At 44.6% G+C, this 20,265-nt stretch overlaps 1 protein-coding gene across 3 annotated transcripts in view; it reads right to left on the bottom strand.

Moving 5' to 3' along the window:
- LSAMP (limbic system associated membrane protein) overlaps positions 1-20,265 on the bottom strand; it is a gene marked incomplete at its 3' end in the record, with an annotated part of 307,230 nt that overhangs the window by 32,435 nt on the left and 254,530 nt on the right. For all 3 annotated transcript variants that reach the window (XM_082278778.1, XM_082278779.1, XM_082278780.1), the window contains exon 4: positions 2,270-2,404. In XM_082278778.1, coding sequence (XP_082134904.1) covers positions 2,270-2,404 — 135 coding nt within the window. The remainder of the gene's footprint in view (positions 1-2,269; positions 2,405-20,265) is intronic.

Raw genomic sequence — 20,265 nt, 5'->3', positions numbered from 1 at the left:
AGGCACCTTTCCATGGGGCTAGAAAACGATCCCAGCAGGCATCTGCTCCCCAGCCCCTTGCTCTGAGCAGTCCCTATCTTCACCACTTAAAAAAGTTGGTGCAGTGCTGTCCCGGGAGAAGGGTGGCAGTCCCAAACAAACCAGCCTATGGCACTCAGAAGGCAGCTGCTCTGCGTGTAGCCATTTGCTGCCTGGGAAGCCAGGAGTGGGTTCCCTTGAGCTGTTTTCCTCCCGCTCTCCCCAGGCCTCAGTTTCCCTGTCTGTGATGTGCAAGGGCAATTACTTGGGAAGCCTGAAGGTGGTAGTCTGAGACCAAAGCAAAGTGAGATGCTTTCTCCTGCAGTCCGAGATGACAGTGCTCCACAGCAGATGCTGAGATGGCCAGGAATCTCCTGAGGTTGGACAGGCTCCATTTTTCAAGCTTATTGTGTTTTTTCCCATTTTCTGCTGCTTGTGGAGTTGCTTAACAAAGCAGGATGAGGAAAGATGTATGTAAATATCTAGCTTTCATTGCTGAAATAGGACTGATATTTTCCTGCATGGTCCTCATGATCTCTTAGATTTATTTCCCTTTCTTTCAAAAGAAGAGATCCGTCCTTAAGGAATTTTAAGTTTCTTACATTACAAATTACACCACATATTAATATTACAATACTCTATCACATCACTTTTCCATATATTCCAACAGTTAAAATGTTTAAGGTCTTAACCGTGGCATAGTTATTATGTGTTGAAACTAAATCAAAATCAAACATTCTGACTTTATACAAACAATCTGTTTCAAACACATTAAAGCACCATTGAAATTATGTTTCACAGAAATATTTGAAACTATTAATTGGTTCTCATGGAACATTTCCAATTTATAAACTCAGCTGTTTGTGACACTTCTATACTCCCAGTGCAGAAAATCTGCTACTACAGTTCATATTAATGCCAAATTTGGCCCATGAGGCAGCTGATATTAAACCACTGACACCCAATTTCTAAGGGAACTATAAAAAACTGTGGATTTGGAAGATGCTGTAGGGAGCTTACAACCTCAATTTCTAAGCAAGCAGAAAAGTTGATCTGATGTGATGGCCCACAAGGACCAAGGTAAAGAAACAGACAAAGAGCAATAATGGTATTAAAAGATGCTATAATCACCTACAGTCAAATTAAGACTGGTATTGGCTGAAACACTTGCTGCCATCAGCTCTCTGCCCTAACCCTCTCCCCGACTGTTCTACCTGTGAATCAAGACATGAATATGCACCCAGAAATGTCTGTAGCCATCTCCAATTTCAATTTAAGTTAATATTTTGATTTAAGTCTCCATTTAAACTGAAGAAGGTCGGGAGAGGATATACCTCCCATTCATCCATCCTAACTGCAAAGTTATTAGCCTCCAAGCAAGGAAACAAAGCAGGTACATGGGGATAGCTCACTCTACATCACTCCAGTGCCAAACATAAGCCATACAAGTATGGAGGTGGACATATACACGTGTAGGATTAAAGAGCAACATCAATTTGAAATATTTTGTATTACTGTGAGAGGAGCATGCCAGCAGAGTGAAGTGGACATCTGTCTAGGCACATATGGGATGGGATCCATGCCCTCCTCCACAGGTGTGGATGTAAGCCACAGCTAACCATGCCTCTCAGTGCTTTTAGGGGATTGCTGTATCCTTTGGTCAAGCCCCTCTCTGTATTGCACTGGTGCATGGAGGGTCTCTTAGACAGAGCTTTAAACTAATGACCTGAAGCCAGCATAGAAGTTAAGTTTTGGCACCCTGTCATTAACACATGCCTCTGCCCCGCGTCCCCTGGCTGTGATAGCCGTGTAGGCACTGCTGCGATGGCTGGGTGCAGGCAGGCGTGTGTTTGCTCTGAGCCAGCTGAGCCCTCCCTTATCTCTCCTTGCTGCCTTGGTGAAGCTTCTCTTCACGCAGTTACTGTTGACCCGAATATCAATGAGTGAAAACAAGGCATTGCCAGCATCTCGGAGGGGAGAGATGGGGGCAACTCACAGCTCTTCCTTCTCCCTCTCCCCCTCTGTCTGTCTCTCCATGCCACACCTCCCCCAGCCTTTTCTTATATATTACCAGGTTGAAAGCACAAACTGTACCCTGTGGCAAGTGTCTGACTGCAGATAATTTTCTCAGCGCCCTCCTTTTCTGATTGTATAATCCAAACCCAGGGATGCTTCTCTGTTTCTCCTGAAGTAACCCCCACCTGTGGGCAAAGCTCTCCCCGTTGCCCTGCCCCAGCTGCAATGTACTCACAGTTCACAGTGACCCGGACTTGCTTGACATCAGCTGAGGCAACTTCATTGGCAGCCTTGCACTCGTACTTGCCCGACTGCTCTCGTGTGATCCCCAGGATCTCCAGGTACTCCTCCTCACCTTCAAACTCTCTGCCTGGTAGGACAGAAGAATACAGAGGGTGCTTCTGTTAGGCTTTCAGATTTGGGAAATTGCTATGGAGGAACAATCACAACATGGATTCTGCAAACGAGTAACAGTCATGAGCCATTTAAAAGTTATTTCAGAAGCCGTATCAGCAAGATACCAGTGTTTCATTTAACTATGAAAAACTGAAAATCTGGAAGGTCGCATACAGGTATACAATACATAGCATCTCACAGGCTGCCCAGGCCAAGAAGCAAAATCTCCACCACATGAGATCAGACTAAGTTCACTAGTGTGATGGCTGAGTACTACCAGAGGTTAGTCATGCTGTGGCTGATGTGCTGGGTCCTCAGATGTGCTGATTTTTTGTCAGCACCCTTTTCTCCACTGCAAAACTGTGAAAAATGTCTTTCTGTCTCTCAGAGCAGCCACCACCCTGGAGTGCCATCGATCAGGTCAAGCTACCATTAAACACAGCCAAACTGAGAGAAACAAACTGTAATTTGATCTGCAGAGACCAATAATCATCACGCATCCTTGATCTACTGTACATATGAAATGACACATTTAAACCATGCTGCCTCGCTTACACACTTTGGAAAACAGTGACTTGAGTGTCAGTCAGGGTTATGGATGGGGGCAGGAATCAGGGGAGGTCTGTGGCCTTGCTTTTAATTCACTGTATGACCTTGAGTGAGTTGCTCCTTTGCTCTCCCTCTGTGAACTGCAGCAAATAGCCCCTCCCCTCCCATCACCTCCTGGTTAGAGCAGGGCAGTGAGGTTAACCCATGTAAAACACATTAGATTCGTTGCATGAAAGTTGCCAGGGAAGCATGAAATATTAGGATTGGTATATCTTCTCTATTCCTTCAGAAAGCAAAGTAAGGCACCTTCTGGAAAGAATCTGAACCCCATTTCCTCCTCTCAGAGGGCTGTGAGCACTGCTCTGCAGCATGGGAAACCACAAGCCCCAGTTTTGTGCCTGTGTATGCTTGGAGAAAGCATCCCCCAACCCTCAAAGGGTAAAAGCTAGATTTGAAAAAAGAAAAAAAAAGGTCAGCTCACAAGAGCTCCCATTCAGGTTCCTCAGAGAGTGGTCAGATTTTCCAAAAAGTTCGCTGCCCACTGGCGATGCCAGCTGTGTGCAATTCCCGTCTGCATCAGAGAGGGACTTTAGAAACTTCAAAATCTGCTCAGAACTCTGTCTCTTACAGAATTATTTTTGTCTTTTCTTTATTTCTCCTTTTCACAGGCAATTTTTGGAATCATTCTAGGGGAAAACCACCCCCCATCATGGAGACTCAGCATGAAAACAGCAATGTACCTATTAGACTCATCTAAAGACAAGGCTCCTCCTCTCTTTCAGCAGGGCTCATCAGCAGTCCCTTTTCCCAGCTCCTACCAGATGTTCAGGTAGTGGAAATCTCATTGGTCTAAAATTTACAACTGCTTTGGTTTTTGCATCCCCTAACAGTCTGCTGCAGGACCTTCCTGCATGGCAGCAGTGTATTGCATAAGGGAAGGAGGCAAAGTTGGCTCCTGCTGCCAGGACACTTCTCAGTCCTCTTCTCTCTGCTGGGGCTGATGCTGTGGAGGGTCAGTGGAGAAGGAAGCAGGGTGGGATTTTCATGGGTGTTTTTTATTACTGGAACCCATGAATATGTTAGGGAATCAGAGTTAGGTGAGTCACAGCACTGTGGAAGGCACTTCAGTCACCATCTAATCCATTCCCCAGTCTCAAGGCAGGACACAGGAGTCATGTCAGGGACACAGCCATCCTCTGCCCTCCAGCGGCAGAGATTCTGCAGCCACTCCTGACAATCTGCTCCTGTGCTTTGCTGTCCTTACCACTGGAGCAGTTTCCCTGAAGTTTGACCTGAGTCTCCCTTGCTGCAATTTAAAGCTATTACTTTTGTCTTAGCCACTACAGACAAAAAGAACAAATCATTCCCTCCTTCCCTGCAATAGCCTTTTATCAACTTTTAAATCACTTATGTTCCTCCCTCAGTTGTCATCTTTTTTTTCTTTTGGCTGAACATTGCCAGGGTCTTTCAACCTTCCTCTGTAGGTGAGGTTTTTTTTGGCTCTTGATCATTCTTGTTCTTTGCTTTTAGACCTCTCTGACAAGTTCACATTTTTCTGGAAGTGTGATACCCCAAACTGAACACAGCATTTCAGATGAGGTGTTGCCGGGGCTGAACACAGATGAAGGATTGCATTGCAACTACTGCACCATGCTGCTGTCTGTAGAGGCAGCACATTGTTTCTGGTTTTGCTACAGCAGGGATCAGTTCTGTTTGGGAACTCTGTTAATTCCCAGATCTTCTTATGGCATATTGCTCATATTGCTACCTGCTAACAAAGCACATTAAAAATCCCACCCCCAAACTGAGCTGACAACCAACACTCCCCTCCTTTCACAGCAGCACTCCCAGTTGGTAGGTCAGTTGGTTGACTGGAGAGTTAATCAGAAATCAGGGAAAGACTCAAAAAGAAAAGGTTAAAAAGTAATTTGCCTCTGTTTTGCAGATCATTTGCTCTGCAATTCCGCCTTGTTTATACACAGGGTTCATTCCAAGTGGGACTTGCTTCTCCTGCAATTTGCCCTTGTCACAAGACTGTCACCATAATGAAAACAGGGTTGAGGGTGACTTAACCAGCTCTAATGGCGTGGCACCCCTCATTATGGGTGCTGTTAAGTCTGTCTGTTAGAGAACCACATCAATGGAGTTCCAAAGCAACCTCAAAGGGTAGATACTTTCCCAAGGGAAAATGTTTTTGTGCTTCTCCTCTGCATCCATGCATGCACTTGAAGTGTACTGTGTACCATGTCCAGCAGGAGAGCTTTCACAGCTACACAGAACTCCTCCCAAGACATGATGAGCCGCTGACTTGCCCAGTGGAGTGCCCTGGAAATCAGTGAAAGACAGGACTTCTGTTCTAAAGGGCATGTCAAAGACATCAATAACCCTATTCAGCTCCTCATTCCCCTGCTCTAGGACACAGATATAAGCATAATGCTTCAGGGAAAGTTTCTGTGACAGTCTCTTGCTGAATAAGTGGTAGCACTGTTCTTGTCCCTGCACTGGTGACCCTGAGCATCAACATTTGCTACAAGAACTGCTCTCACTTTCAAGACAGACCCTTTTGCTTGCTGCCTTGTCCCCTCTAAGAGCACATTAACCATTTCTAACAAAAAGCATTTATATAAAATTGAGGTGTTGTAGTACAGATCAGGGAGAGGAAAGATGTATCACAGTGTGTTAGAGAAATGTCAGGTTGTGATATCTTGCAGAGAGCTGTAGAGATGTTTTCACTAATTCACTTTGGCAGCCAGATTAGGTGAGTCATATTAACTCTAACCTCTAAGGCAAACAGGGGATGGGGGGAGCAGGAACAGAGCTTCATACATCGAGTGAATTTACAAATGGTTCTGCACAAGAGCTGGCTTTGGCAGGGAAGTGATGGTTGTCACTATGCAGTTTATCAAAGTGGGGAGGGAGAAGGCTTGGACAATGCTCTTTGGTACCGATGACAATGAACATATTCTATTAAGTGAAAGAGGGACTGCCAGCTCCTGGAAAGTGAGCCACTCCATTCCCATTAAGAGAAGACATTTGCCTTGAGCAGATTATCAAGGGATGAAATTCTGACCCTACTGCCAAAGCTTCCTTGCCGACAGGGGTTGTCTCCTGGTTGTTCTGCCTGGTTCAGTACAGCCTTTTCCCACTGAGGGTCCTTTCAGATTTACCTCGGGGGATAACTTCTCACTCAGTGCAGCTCTTCTCATCCCAAACCATCCCCTTGCATGACTTCAGGCAACCTGCTCCCCTGGAGGTTTTTTGCCTTTCACATGTTCATAGTTAGCTTGGTTTGTTGCTATAGCTCCATTAAACATCTTCTTGCCAAGCTGTAGCCCCTTAACTCTGTCCCAGTAAATCAGAAAGAGGAGCTTCCTGCTCTGGAGGCTGGAGATAGAGAGAGCATGAGCCTGGGAGGCTTGACAATCAAACCAAGAGGGAACGACCCCGAGCAGCACGAGCCAGGCGGCTGCTGCTGCTTGGAGCTGGCAGAGCCTTTTTTGCAGAGGGATCTGCGGCAGCAGCTTTGATGTGTGCAGGAGAAAGGCTTTGAAGGCCTGCTTGCCTCAGCCACATTTCCTATCCACTGGCTTCCTAATTGGACCCAGTAAATAATGAACCTGAACAGCAAATCTCCTTGGCTATGCTAGCCTGCTGGCAAGAAGCCCTCCTCTCTCCCTACCCTCTGGAAATAGCCTTGTACAACCCCATTGGCTCTGCATATTGTCCTTGTTGGTGTGCACACCTGCCTGTGCTCTCATAGAGATATGATAAATATATATTATATTCTGTATTTTATATACTATGTATTTTATTTGTTTTTACATCTATAAATCTGCCTGTGTGGGCAGAAACACAGACTGACACATTCCCCAGGCATTTATGGGCCCTTCTCACCTCCGCCTCTTGCTCTGCCACACATCATCACTCTTTCCTCAAAGTCTAAATGCTTCCTTTCTACAAATGACACACACACAGACAAAATCTCACTTGTACTGTGTGCAGACAGCTCTTTCAGGTAGTCAGGGCCAGCAGTGCATTCAGACACATGCTCTACCAGAGAGACCTTTCCCTTCATGCCCTAGTTTCTTACATGTCCAAAGGAGAAGCTGATCTCCAGAGGTGGCAGCCACATTTTGTTTCATCTCATCTCCTGTCCGTGCATCCAACACTGGGCTTCTTCTTGTGCAGAGATTACTTTAGTTCTCTTATTTTTTTTTTTTTAACACTGCCGTGGTCTTAATTTAAACTAAAATTCAGATCTGATGAAAGTATCTGTTTGCACTTGGCATGTGGAGAAAGAGATCAGCCACCCTGCTCCTATGTTTGTTTTCCCTCCAAGCATCTTTGTAGTTGTGAAGAGAGGAGAGCAGAATGGGTTATGCATCTTTGTTGGGCCTAAAACAAGATGCAAGGAGATAAAAAAGATTGGAAATCAATGGATGCCATTTCAAGTTTTTTGTGTGTAGCAACTTCTATTGCTGAACTGCAGGTTTTGTTGTCTCTGCACTCTCCATTTAGTGTTTGAGGTTTTGCTCACCTAACTTTCCTCCTTCCCTCTGCACCTTCTATTCCCTAGGAACAGGCTTCTGAAAGACAAAAATAGCTAAGGGAGCTTTTGACATGATTTTTTTGTTTTACCTCCAGCTGAGGGGTTTTTTTTTAATTCAAAACTTTGAAGTTTTCATTATCAGTCTGTCTCCTCAGCCATCACAGATTCCAATGAGCTTGGCATTTTTTCCTATCCCTTAGCTGAAGAGGCTTGTTTTTAGCAAAGAGATCAGTAGAGAGAAGCAGATGGTGGATGAGCAAAGGGACAGTTAGTGCTACAATGCTACAGTGAGGAAAGAAGGCAGAAAACCTAGAGTAGCATGGGAAGTGGTAAAAATGGGGAAAGCTTGAGACAAGACAAAAATAGATGGAGAAAAAACAGGGAGAATGAAGAGAGTGACAGTGGCTGGGAGAGAGAAATGCAAAAAGAGTGAGATTCTTCAGTGACTGAGAAAAAGAGAAAATGGTAGCTACTGTCAAAGAGAAAGGCACTGAGACAGAGTGAGTGAGAAAGACGGGAGGTGAGACAGTGGCAGACAGAGAGATGTACAGCTCGGAGAGAGGCACAGCCATCCCTTGTGTAAAGGGAGCCATGAAATAACAACTGCCAGAGGGACAGGAACAGAGGGGTCACATGTAGTAAGGCAGTAATTACTCTGTTTAAGCAGCAAGGCACAGCAGGGTATTTATTGTTTAAGCTGGCCTCATGCCTCTCATGCCCTCAGGTCTGTAGCTATTACACATAAACCAAAAAACTAGTGCAGTGCCAGGGAGGGTTCTGGCCTGGCTCTGGCTTAATGAATGAGAATGAGTCAGACTGGGAGGAAACACTCTGGCATGGTTTCCCCTGGCGTTCACCAGGACCTTGCTCATCAGCAATCACATTTGCACCTTATGTGCAAAACTGACTCCCGAACCAGGGACAGCAGCTGAGGAGCTCCCTGGCAGGGGGAACACGAGCACCCACTGGCATGACCAGGGTTAAGAGATCCTGTGATTTTCGTAGGCTCTTTCTTCTCAAACTCCACGCATCCAGGGTGCAGATAAAACCCTCCAGGTTGAGAGCAGCTTCCCCAGACTGAACAATGTCTCTGTGCTCTCTCTCTTGAGACAGCACTGACCAAACCGCTTGGGACGACTCGCCCATCGCTGGCGGCTCTGCCCAGGGGCTGGAAGCCAAAATCTGACAGCTCAGATGCAGCTTGCATCCTGGCTGTGGGTGCATGTCATTGGGGGTCATCTGCCTGAGGCAGCCTCAGCAGATTGGCTGTATCTCTGAATTTCCACCCCTCTTTTTCATAAATGACCACTAAGGGTCATCACACTCTCTCACATACAGCCCCGAGTCTGGGCACGGAGCAGGTGTGCAATATACTACTCCATCTCAGCAGCTGATTAGATTTTCCATTCAAAATCCATATGTGAACACTGGAAAGAAAGGGAACCATCTCCTGAAAAAAAATTGACCTGCTTCAGGTCAAAGCCTTGTGTTTGACCAGTGGTTTTCTTCTTCTCTTTGCTGAACCAGAAGAAGGAATTAATGGTCTTCTTCAACTTGAGATATAATTTAAATCAGATGATTTCATGTTGAAGAAGATCACTTTTTTTTTTTTTTTTTCAAAATTACTTACTGAATTTAGCCCAAATTTGTTAACACTTTTTTAATGAACACAAACAGCATTTTTTGGACAGATTAATTGCTCTTGAAAAGAACTTGGCTGTGATGCCAATGTATAAAGTAAATTATGAACCATGAGGTAAATTAAGTCATGTAATGTCACAACTACAATATTATATTCCCTAAGTGTTGCATACTGCAATGCAAGTTGTCATGACTATGCTACCAAACACCAAGCCTTAATTTTACTGCCAAGAAAATGACATATAAACATGAACAAACCAATAGTTGCACCATCTCTGCATCACAAAATTTTTCCCTGCTGCCTTCTGAAGGGTACTTTAAAACAACATGAGGTAGGAGGCATTATCAGCTAGATGAATCAATGAGATGTCACCACAGCTTTGAGAGCCTTAGGAAGGCAGGAGTTGGTAACTCATTAGGGCTGCGAGGACAGTGCTGGAGCAGCTAATGAAATGGAGGTTGAAACCAGAAGGTCAGACAAAGAATCACAGCTCAGGCACAGGAGTTGTTCGATGTGGACACATGGATGGCAGCACACCAATCCCACTCCCAGCAGCGGGGTCAGCACTGCGGGAACCTGTGCCCTCTTCCTCCACCACCTACAGGAAGAGGATGGGCCAGCAGTTGCCCCTGGCAAGAGGAACATCAGGGTGTGTTTGTGGGGGTGTGGGTTTGTAATCAATAGGTCTTTGTTTCCCACTGTGCTAAGCACAAGATGGTAATGGAAGCTGAGAGCTGGTGCAGGGGACTGAGATTTCTTGCACGTCATGGACACTTATGAAAGGCATGAAATACAACAGCAGGCAGTCAACTGTTACAGTCTCTAGTGACTCTGTCAGATGGTTTCTTTTCATTCGGTCTCATGTACTCCTTTTTCTACAAGTTTTCTTATTTTGGACAATGCACTTGTGCTATCATTGTTACACAGTTTGAAGACAAGTTCCTCCTCACAAACACAAGACCAAAGAAAAGACTGACAGCAACAAGTCCCTTCTGGGGCAAGAAGCCTGACTGAACTGTATAATTTGTGTCCTGCCAGTGAAGAGCAGGGATGCAGTCCCTAGTTTAATTCCACAAATCATTATGTCAGCCCCAGGCTTTAGAGAAACCTTGTGCGACGGCACTCACTGGTACCAAACGTGCCAGTCTCTCAATCTAGGCACTATAAGGTTGGTCTGTGTTTGGTGGCATCTTTAAAAATCCTTATCTTCTTTACAAAGTCTCTTGTGTCTTATGGAGCACAAGATATGCTCAATATACTGTTGTGCAAGAATCACGTGGCTTGCTTTCGTAAGCATCCAACAGAATGTCTCCCTGTTTTTAAATCTGAGGTGTTTGTTCCCTTCTGTCCTATGCCCACTAATTCTTCTTGGGATGAGAGGGTAATGATGAACCCAGAACTTCAACCTAACTTTAAATTTTTTAAAAAATTTGATGATCCCCTCCTTCTCAATGATTCAACTTTGCCCATAGAATTCCATTCTTATATGTTTGAAACTCGGAAGAAGACTTGAGAAATTACAAACTGGCACAAATTTACTTGAAATGGGAAAGAGCTTTAACTCAGAGGCTTAGGCATTGCTGTGGCTCTTTCTCTGCAAGCTGGAGCCAAACATTTCATGACCAGATAGCATGGCCCCTGAATCTCCTGTCTTTAGCAAGATTGCAATTCCGGTAGTTCATCCCTGTTTTCAGTGAGGCTACTCTGAACACCGAGTTCACAAATAAAACCTAAAGACCGGGATTTCTGTATCAGCCTGGATCTAGCCACTGATCTTTTAAACTGCTGTAGTTTTCAACTGAGGAAATGAGGTCAAAGAGTTAAGCCACCCCTTAGCAAGATTTACCCTTTCAAAAACACGCCAGTTGTGATGCCTGGCGCCAATATTTGTATAGGTGGATTAGCTTCTTGAAAAATAGTTTTGTTTGCTTTTCTGTTGACCCCTCTCCTTGCTGCAATGTTTCTCAATTAGATCCAGCATAGTAATTGCCTGACACCATCCCCCATACCTGCTCCTGGTGGAAGAAGGAAAGGGAATACTTTGTAGGGAGCACAACAAGGGATCAGGAGATGAGACTAACTGGTTGGATTTAGGATTGAGCAGGCATCAAGTATTGCCAGGTATCAAGGTGAGAATCACAGAGATTTGAGGCAGGGTGGGGGGTGTTGGGAAGAGATTGTTTGGGCTCACACACTGCAGAGACTTTTGATCAATTGGGCTGGCTCCTGTGATATTATAATCTGAAGTGTCTGCTGTTGATTCATAGTGATAGCAGTCCAGATAAATGATTGCTTCGGTCCAGGATATTTAATTCTTATGCATTTATCCACTCCCTTGCTTTCCAAAGAATAAAGAGTCTCTCTCAAACTTGCCAGATACTGGCTGCGAAGGAGAAGGAAGGCATTTACTCACTACCTAATATTGCATCTTGTACAGTCCTACAGGGGAGGCAAGCAGAGAGGAAATACAGACCCTGATTTTGAGCTCTTGTAGCTCCCTGATGCATCTACTACCATTGCTAGTGCAGCTGTTGGCTGTCAGCACTCTTTAAATCATGGCTGTGAAGCAGGGTTTCTCTCCCAGGGGTATGGGAAAAAGAAGGGGGTCACCAGAAAGGGAGAAGGCAGAAAACTGTAAGTAGAAGAAACAGTATCAAAACAACTCCTTTCTGACTTCTTACAGCTTCCCCCATAAGTTTAGAAAGGGGTCTGAAGACAAACCTAAAAGATATTTCATTGCCTTCATCCCAAGTCCTTAATACTTGTTCTGATGGTTACATAAAATTTCCAACAACTGTTACAGTACTGGCATGAGAAGACCATGGCCAATCATGTCAATCAAGAGTGTCTCACTGGGCTTCACCTCTCTGAATCCCCCTATTATCATCATGGACAGGAATCTGTTTATTTCTCTTCTCTCGACTCCCCAAATGCATTTGATTCCTGTGAGAAGAGAAATGGCTAGCGCCAACAGGAGCCCAAGTCAGCCAAAAGAGCCAAGAAAGCATGGAAAACCATCTGTTTTATGTTGAGGACTCTTTGGCTCCTTTCCTCCAAGCTCCTGGAGAGGCAGGGGTCTCATTAGAGTGCCTTTGCAACTGCACACCTGTGAGACTTTCACTGGAACTGAAACAGCAGTTGTTCTAATTAAACAGCACAGAGCAGGCCACCTTAATCACAGACATGATTTCATCTTCCTTGAGGAGAGAGGGGAAGAGGAATCAAAACTGATAAGAGAGAGGGAAGAAGGTGAAATGTGCTGAATCTCTGCTTTCTCAGTTTAAAGCACTGAGGGATGTCTCATCTCTGTAAAGATTAATGTGAGCTTCTGATGGCATGTTTTATTAAATGGTTATATAATAATTGATATTTGAAAGCAGAGTTTCCAAAAGCCACTAAATGCTTTAAGAGGACAGGACCTAGTGGCTTTCAATGGCATTTGTGCCTGCAAGTCACTCAGGTGCATTGGAAAACTTCACCTCTACTCCTTTATTCAAATCAGTGCCCATTTACTCCATCAGTGTGACCTTGCCAGTCTATGAGGCAGAAACCAGGGGCAGGGGTGAAAACCATAAGCCCTCTAAGGAGAGGGTCCATGTTTCCTCAACCTTGGGTGGAAGTAGGAGGTGCCAGCAGCACACAGTGTGAGTGAGAAATCCATCAGCTGAGGAGCAAGTACCCAGACACCAAGGACACCTAGGAAATAACAGCATGATAATTCCTGCTCTGACTCTCCCAAAGCCTGTAATGAGGAGGCACATCTGTCCCTGAGACAAGGCACCCAAACAGGCCAGGTAGAAATGCTGCTGGCAAGCCAGAGGGCCAGTGGGCCAAAGCTTAATAGGAAAACAGCAGCGATTTGTCTCTACCACTATTTATGTTTCAAGCACATGACAGGTTGTCAGTGGAAGTGAGTGCTGCTAAATTTACTGCTTCTCAAATCCCCGCCACAGTTGCATACTTGTCAAGTCACTTCATTTGAAGGGCTAGGTGTTGGGCTGGACTTTCCTCCCCTGTGCTCTCCTTCAATGAAAACCACAAACAGCTTTCTTTACACCACAAACTGATCCCCCCGGGGGCCATGACATCATGGTATGAGTTTAGAGGAGAGGGATGGTTCCACGGCATACTAATTTTTAACCCTGATACATGCTGGTCTTGTTCTGGGCCACTTGACTGCACATGTGTGTCTGACAGGACACACACATGACTGAACTGAACAAGTAACAGCTTGGTTACAGCACTGGGCATTTGGAGACAGAGAACATGATAGCCTGGTGAGCACGAGTGAGTACCAGCTGGGTGTGTGGGTGAGAGCTGCCGAACATCGTAAGGAAAACAGTGCCAAAAACTGTGGGGATGCAAGAGGAAATGTAGGTGGGTGAAAGGGTGCCTGGGGATTAGACTCTGCACATATGTGTCCGTGTGAATGGGTGGTGGAAAAAACCACATGGAATAATGGGTGTGGGGCTGGAAGTATGATGGAGCATTAAGGTGAGGATGTGCAGGAAGGAAGGCTGGCAGGCAGGGGACAGGGTGAGAGGATGAGCACAGGGTCTGTCTGTGGTCTTGCATGTGGAGGACTGAAGTACAGAGTATCATTTGCCTCCCAAGTGTTGCATGGTGCTTGCATCCACGCAGCCTCATGCACATCTGTGACACAACACATTTGGCGGGTGGGAGAAGACCCTTCATTAATGGCTGAAAATCTCTAACACCTGGTTTCAAACTCTCCTGGAAAGCAGAAGGGGAATGAGGCTGACATTTGCTGATGGGGGCCATAAGAAGCCCAAACCTTCCTTTTTTTCTCTCCAACTTATCCTCACTGCACTACAGAGTCCTTGCTGCAGGGCTCTGGTCTTAGTTGCATGGAAGCTGCTCCCTGCTTTATGCAGCTGTGCTGCTGGACAGCACCACATCTTCTCAAATGCTCTGACTCCTTTTGGCTGCAGATATCAAGAGAAAGCTGTCAGGAATATGGTGTTATGAAAGACAGCCAAATGTGACAGGGCACATCCTCCTATTCCAACCACTCCCTTCCTTTCTTCTATATGCAGTGGAGCTCTCTGCTTTCTCCTGCACATACTCTTCATCTCATGCACAAGATCCTTTCATTTTATTCCCTCACGTGCACTTAGTAAATGACACGTGCATGGATACATATCCTGCAGAGAGTGTCATGCAGAAGCAGGACACATCCTCTTTTTTCCTGTCACAGAGGTGCAAGACCATTGCAATTCTCCATCAGCCCTTTAGGAATCTGCTCCGCTTCCTTTTCCAGTGGTGTAGGCCAGAGGCCCTTGTTCTGCAATTGTGCCTCACAGCTTATATGATTAAATGTAGCATCTGCAGCTATATTAGCTGGGCTATTAGTGACAAGTGCTATCAATCCTCATACTTCAGTGAATAAACTGATCACCAGCTGGGGACAGAAATCTCCCCTTGTCTCTCATCACCATAACATACAAACTGCTTTATGTGGGTTTCAGAGGGAGGGAAACAAAGAGAGGTGGAGTTAGAGGTTGACAAATAGTTTAGGGTATCTTCTATTCTTTCTTTGGTTCTCTGCTTTCCAAAGAACACAACAGACTTTTATTTATTTATTTTTTTTATGAGTCACTCCTCCAAGGCTGCTCTAAGTTTCACTGGGGGTAGGGGAAAACCACAACAATTGAACCCTCCCACCTGACCTGCATGGACTAAGAATTCATCCACAGTAATCATCTATGTCTCTTGGATTGAGGCCCTCTGACACTTCTACTGGATAATAGCATTTCTTAATAACCAGCATTTCAATCAAATTCCTTTCTATCACCTCTCCAGCACCAATACTCTGAGTATTCTGTATGGGCTAGGACTCAGCAGGGAAAAAAAAATCTTGCAACTTTGACCATAAGGTATTGAAATAATATTAAAACCCCAGGTTTTCAAACACCCTCTCTTTAAACACTTATTTCTCAACTGCTCTCAAAACTGCTGTCCTTGTATTTCTAAGACCATCATTTCAAAAGGAATGTTGGGTTTGATTAAAACAACTTCCTGGCTTATAGGTTATGTCAATATTCTGGTGGGATTTTATGCCACTAATCTCTGCAGTCTGCAGTTGCAGAATAGTTGAAGGAGGGGAGGAATGTTAGCTATATTAAAATGGCAAGTTCAGCTGTAGATTGTATTTTCTCACTACTTTAGGAGTAGAAGGTCTTGAGATAATTTTCAGACAGTATCAGCTTGCATATACAGGGGGATGCAACACCCAGGAAGGAGAGAGGAGCAGAGAGAAGAAAGGAGAATGAAGAACAGAATGAGGAACAAAAATTTTTAAAAGTAACATAGAGAGGATAGTTTGTGAGACCCAAGTCTTCAGGAGAGGACAGAAAAGGAAATAAAGAAAGGAAGAGCATGAGATAGAGATGAAAGTTTGATTAAGAAGAAGCGAGGGGATGCAGAGGGTTAGAGCAAACAAGCAGAGTTCTGAGCAAGGTGAATTGCCATGGGAAAGCAGTGGGGAATGCAGTTAGTGTTGGCTGGGAATACAACATACAAGGGGTAACTGAGGCCAGAGTCTTCCAGATGTATTATTGTTATATTGAACTGTGGTAAACAATTTCACTGCTCACAGGCAATTCACAGCTGTTGGCAGTATCACTGAGGGCCTCGGACACTTAACATGCTGTGTGTACATGCACAGGCATACAAGGAGAAAAAAGGTAGGTTCCCATGACCTTTGGTAGTAAGGGCTTGGGATGGAGTGGGAATGTTTGGTGCTGGCTCCTCCTCCTTGCTTTCTGCCTGCTTCATCTCATTAAAAGCAGATAAAATATACCACATTAACAGCCATCCCATTTCTAGACAAATGAGTGCTTTTATTGCTACCTTCTCAAATACAGAGAGGTCCTCTGAAAAATCTGCAATTCATGGATCAAAAAGACAAAGAAGAAGCCATAGTCTGCCCCCCCCCCCCCCCGCCCCCCAAATTCCAGCACTGCAGGACACCTAGAAGATAATCTCCAGCACTTTCCATGCACTAGCCCTGGAAGAACCTCTGTGAATTTCTTTTCCTCTTCATCCCCCAGGCTCTTGCTGTGAACACACCCTGGTTTGCGTGGAGGCCAGTGTGGCTGCCACGAGGCTCAGGCAGGAAAAAAACAGAGAACCTGTCCACTCACTTGTCAGTGGGGTGATTTGAGGTTTTGGTGCCCTCACTTACAAATCTGATAGGCAAAGGACACGTGTCCCAGCTGCACCAGCAGAGCTGATGTCACCCAGCAGAGCTGATGTCACCCAGCAGAGCTGGGCCTCTGGATGCAGGCATGGGAGGGAGCCCATGTGTTGGAATGCAGCAGGATGCTGCTGCAAGAGGAGATGGGGATGAAGCCGAACTGCTGGAGACCACAGGTCTGGCTCCTTACCCAACAAGAGAAATGTCTTTGCTGGTCTTGATCTCCTGAACATACAGCTTGCCCAAAGAGGCTCTTATCTGCTATATAAAATGAGAAGTCTGAGGTCTGCTACAAGGGAAAAGAGTTCTGCACTCAGATCTGATGAATTCTGGCTTTTTCTACACCCCTTATCTCTTCCAGCTGGAGGCAGTTGTAGGGAGTCATGGGAGAGAGATGGAGAAATGAAAAACTGAGATATTGAGACAGATATTCAGGTATTTCTTTACTGAATCCCAAAGCCTTCCTGAGCTCTTTCCAAACAGAAATTGGCTGAAGGTGACATACAGCCCTCTGAATTTGAACCTCCTTGGGACATTTGTGCATACTGGTCCTGTCAGCGTGCTATGTTAACTCATATATCACTTGTTTAATGATTTAGGGATTTGACCACTTTAGCTTGGGAGCAGATAGTGAATTGGAAGGCAGGAAGGTTTGATTCCCTGTCTGTGTTTCTGTACACTTAGTCATCCTCAAAAGTGGTTGATATCTGCACAAGCCTAAAGGCAATCTTGGCTCTTTCAATTAAAAAAAAAAAAAAAAAGAGACATTTAGGAGTCCTCAGAGAGACAGAGATGGTTTGATGCTGGCAGAGAATATCTAGCACTGCTTAGAATCACAAGGAGGAAAATGGTCTTGCTCCCCTTTCCAGGCAGGAATACCTCTCCCCACCTGTACTGTGGTGCCCATCACCATCCCTGTGCAGGAGGCAATGCCTTCAAGATGAGGCAGGAATGCAGGCTGTCAAGATCCTCCCCTATATTTTTTGTTCTGCTTTCTGCATGGTAGCTATGGAGGTACAAGCAGCTTCACAGGTCCAAGACCAGAGCCTGGTCTAGATGATAGATTAAATCTCAGCTTAGTCTTTCTAGGGAACGAGGCTGCAGAAATTCTTGCTGAGTTTTCTCAGGAGAAATGCAGTCTAAGTTAGATTCAGACTAATAGCTTAACACTTGTTCCTCTCTAAAAGCAGAAAATGCCCAAGGCATTTTTTCTTGTGTTTGTGCAAAGACACTGATCACAAACCCGTATACAGCACCACACTCTGGGTCCCTTCTGCAGAGAAAAATCATTAAGCAAAATCATACACATACACCCAGCAAAAATGGCAGAAGATGAAAAAAAATTGTGTGCAGAGGGAACAGTCACAGCTGTTTCAATTTATGAGACAAGAAATTGTATTTCAAAGAGAATACAGAAGTTTTCCCCTTTGAGAAAGTTATTAACCAGAATTTGCAATAAACCCCACTCCATTTATATGCCTCTAAACTGAAGGGCCCTGATAGAGATTATATTGCATTCTGCAGTGCTCTGCTCTGCCAAGAAGAGTGCTCAGCCTCAGACCTTGCCACCCCAGAAGTCTGAATCACCTCTCCTGCTTCATTACCCATCACAGCCCTGCTTCAAGTTTCTCACCCTTTTTTCCCCCCTCTTCAGTTCACATACCTCTTTCTGTGTTTTCAGTTTTTCCTCTTACTCTGTCTCCCTCCTCCTCTTCCCCTGTTATTCTCCTTTTTATCTTTGAACCCTTTTTTCCTCTACCTGTATATATGTCCACAAGACTGAAACCTGACTGTGACTCAGATGAGATACTGCAATGACAAAACACATTCATGCAGGAATAGTGTTTTGGTGAAACATCTAGGAGAAGAGTTCTCACACTCACAGCTTTGTTTTGCTTTTATAGCTGTCTGTTACATGGCAATTGCTTTAAGGGGGATGATGCCATATTGCACCACATGGCTGGAAAAGACTTCATTCTTTTACTTCAAAGCTGTAAAGAACTGAACCAGGGGGTGGGGAGCAGAGAAGGTAAAAAATACACTACAGCTGAAGGAATATGCTACAGCTAAAGAGAAATCACTTGGAGGTGTTGGCAGCAAAGAAGTTGGCACTTACAGAAGCTGGGCTGCTGGAGATTTCCTTGAAGATGACCCACTGAAGATGTGTTTGATTTGAACTGGTAAAGGCCTGTGCCTGTTTGTACTTGAGGACCCTAGTGGAAGGCTCAAGGCTAATTAAATTTTTTTTTGCATGTAGTAGCTTTGATGCTTAAAAGTATGCAAACAAGAAAGCAAGAAAACAACAGAAGATACCAAAGTGGTATAAAAGAGGGAGTAAAATACAGAGAAAGAGAGAAGGTCAATCCAACAAGCCCATGCATACCTGCTCTCAAAAACTGAAAATTCAGTGTGGAACATATATCCATGCTTCACTCTCACTTGTTAACAATTAAGTAAGTAACTTAAGGAGGTGATAGATTATCCATGAAGGAAAAACAATAAATCAATCAGTTATATCAATAAAGGACACTCAAAATTCTCTCATTGTTTGAGGACAGACAGTGGCTTGGGTAGACCACTGCCCATTCTTCTGGCAAGGCTGCTCTTAGACAAGTCCTCTGTGTCCTGTTTCTTTCCACTTCTACCTCACAGTGTCTCAACACACACTTTCCCACACATCTATTTGCGTGTAGTCACCTTTATATAACAGAATATGTATGCAGCAGCCTGGAATGAAAGCATAACAAGTATTGCAAAATTGATATTCTCCTCATTAAAAAAAGAAAAAATCCTCCCTTGCCAAGTTTGACTTGGTAACTCTATCTCCCTTTTGGACAATATATACTGTGCCGTACATACAATTGAAGCAAGAAATAAGCCGTCATGTAAAACAAGAAACGTCTTTCTAATAAGGCAGTGAGTGTTTGGCGTGCACTCATTGATTAAAACATCAGCCAAACAGGTAATGATGAAAAGATGAGAAAATGCCTGGTCTCATTCAAGAGCCCAATCTTCCACGTTTTTACACAATAACTCTCTGGATGCCTCCTGCTGAGGGGTGTCCAAGGCATTCGGGTAGGAAGTATTTGCCCCAAAACCTCTCTGTTCAGAAAACAAAAAAGACTTCAGTTTCCAGTATTTGGAGTCTTGTGCTTTTCCTAGCAGGAGTCACAGTACGTATTAAGCAAGAGCTCGGTCTTGTACAGCAAGCAATGGTCAGTACCCACACCAGTAAAGGGAGGGTCTAGTCCAGGATAGGAGCAACAGCAAAACCAGTATGCTGAACCACTCAGGGTTTTGAAGTCAACGAAAACCAAACTGGAAAAAATACAGCATATAGTCTTTACAGTGAGCATTCTATGGGCCTGGCAGGAAATTGACTGAGCATCTTACTGATTTGTGCAATACTGCTTCTCTTTCAATTCACCTGCCTTTAAACAACACACTGAACTGTCTCAGGAGACTCCCTGGTTACGGGTTCATCTGCACACAGCTCTTCCTGTCCATCTCCTTTTAGCAACCAGCCTTTCTTTTCCAGTTCTCTCAGTATGAATACCTCTGCAGGGAAAAGCCGTTTTTCTCTGCAATCCCCAATTTAATACTCTGACACGGCATCAACATCTTGCTGCTGTTTCTTCCTGTTAGTAAAGTTCTATCTTCTGCCTTTTATGTCCCTTCTCCTTAAGTCATTCAGTTTTCCTTTTCTCTCTGCCCTGCTTCACCCTTTGTGGTGTGATTTGTGTTTTTTCCCTTTCCCCCTCTCCTGGAAATGTGCCAGCAATACAGCAGAAGGGAGCACATCGAGAAAGGTTAGGCAAACACAACATTATGATCAGAATCAGCAACATATTGCTCATTAAACATTTAAAATCAACA

Source organism: Coloeus monedula (genome assembly GCF_965178545.1).
Source record: "Coloeus monedula genome assembly, chromosome: 3".
Taxonomy (NCBI): Eukaryota; Metazoa; Chordata; class Aves; order Passeriformes; family Corvidae; genus Coloeus; species Coloeus monedula.
The sequence above is the reverse complement of the archived record's forward strand: the minus strand, read 5'-3'. Positions and strand labels throughout refer to the sequence as shown.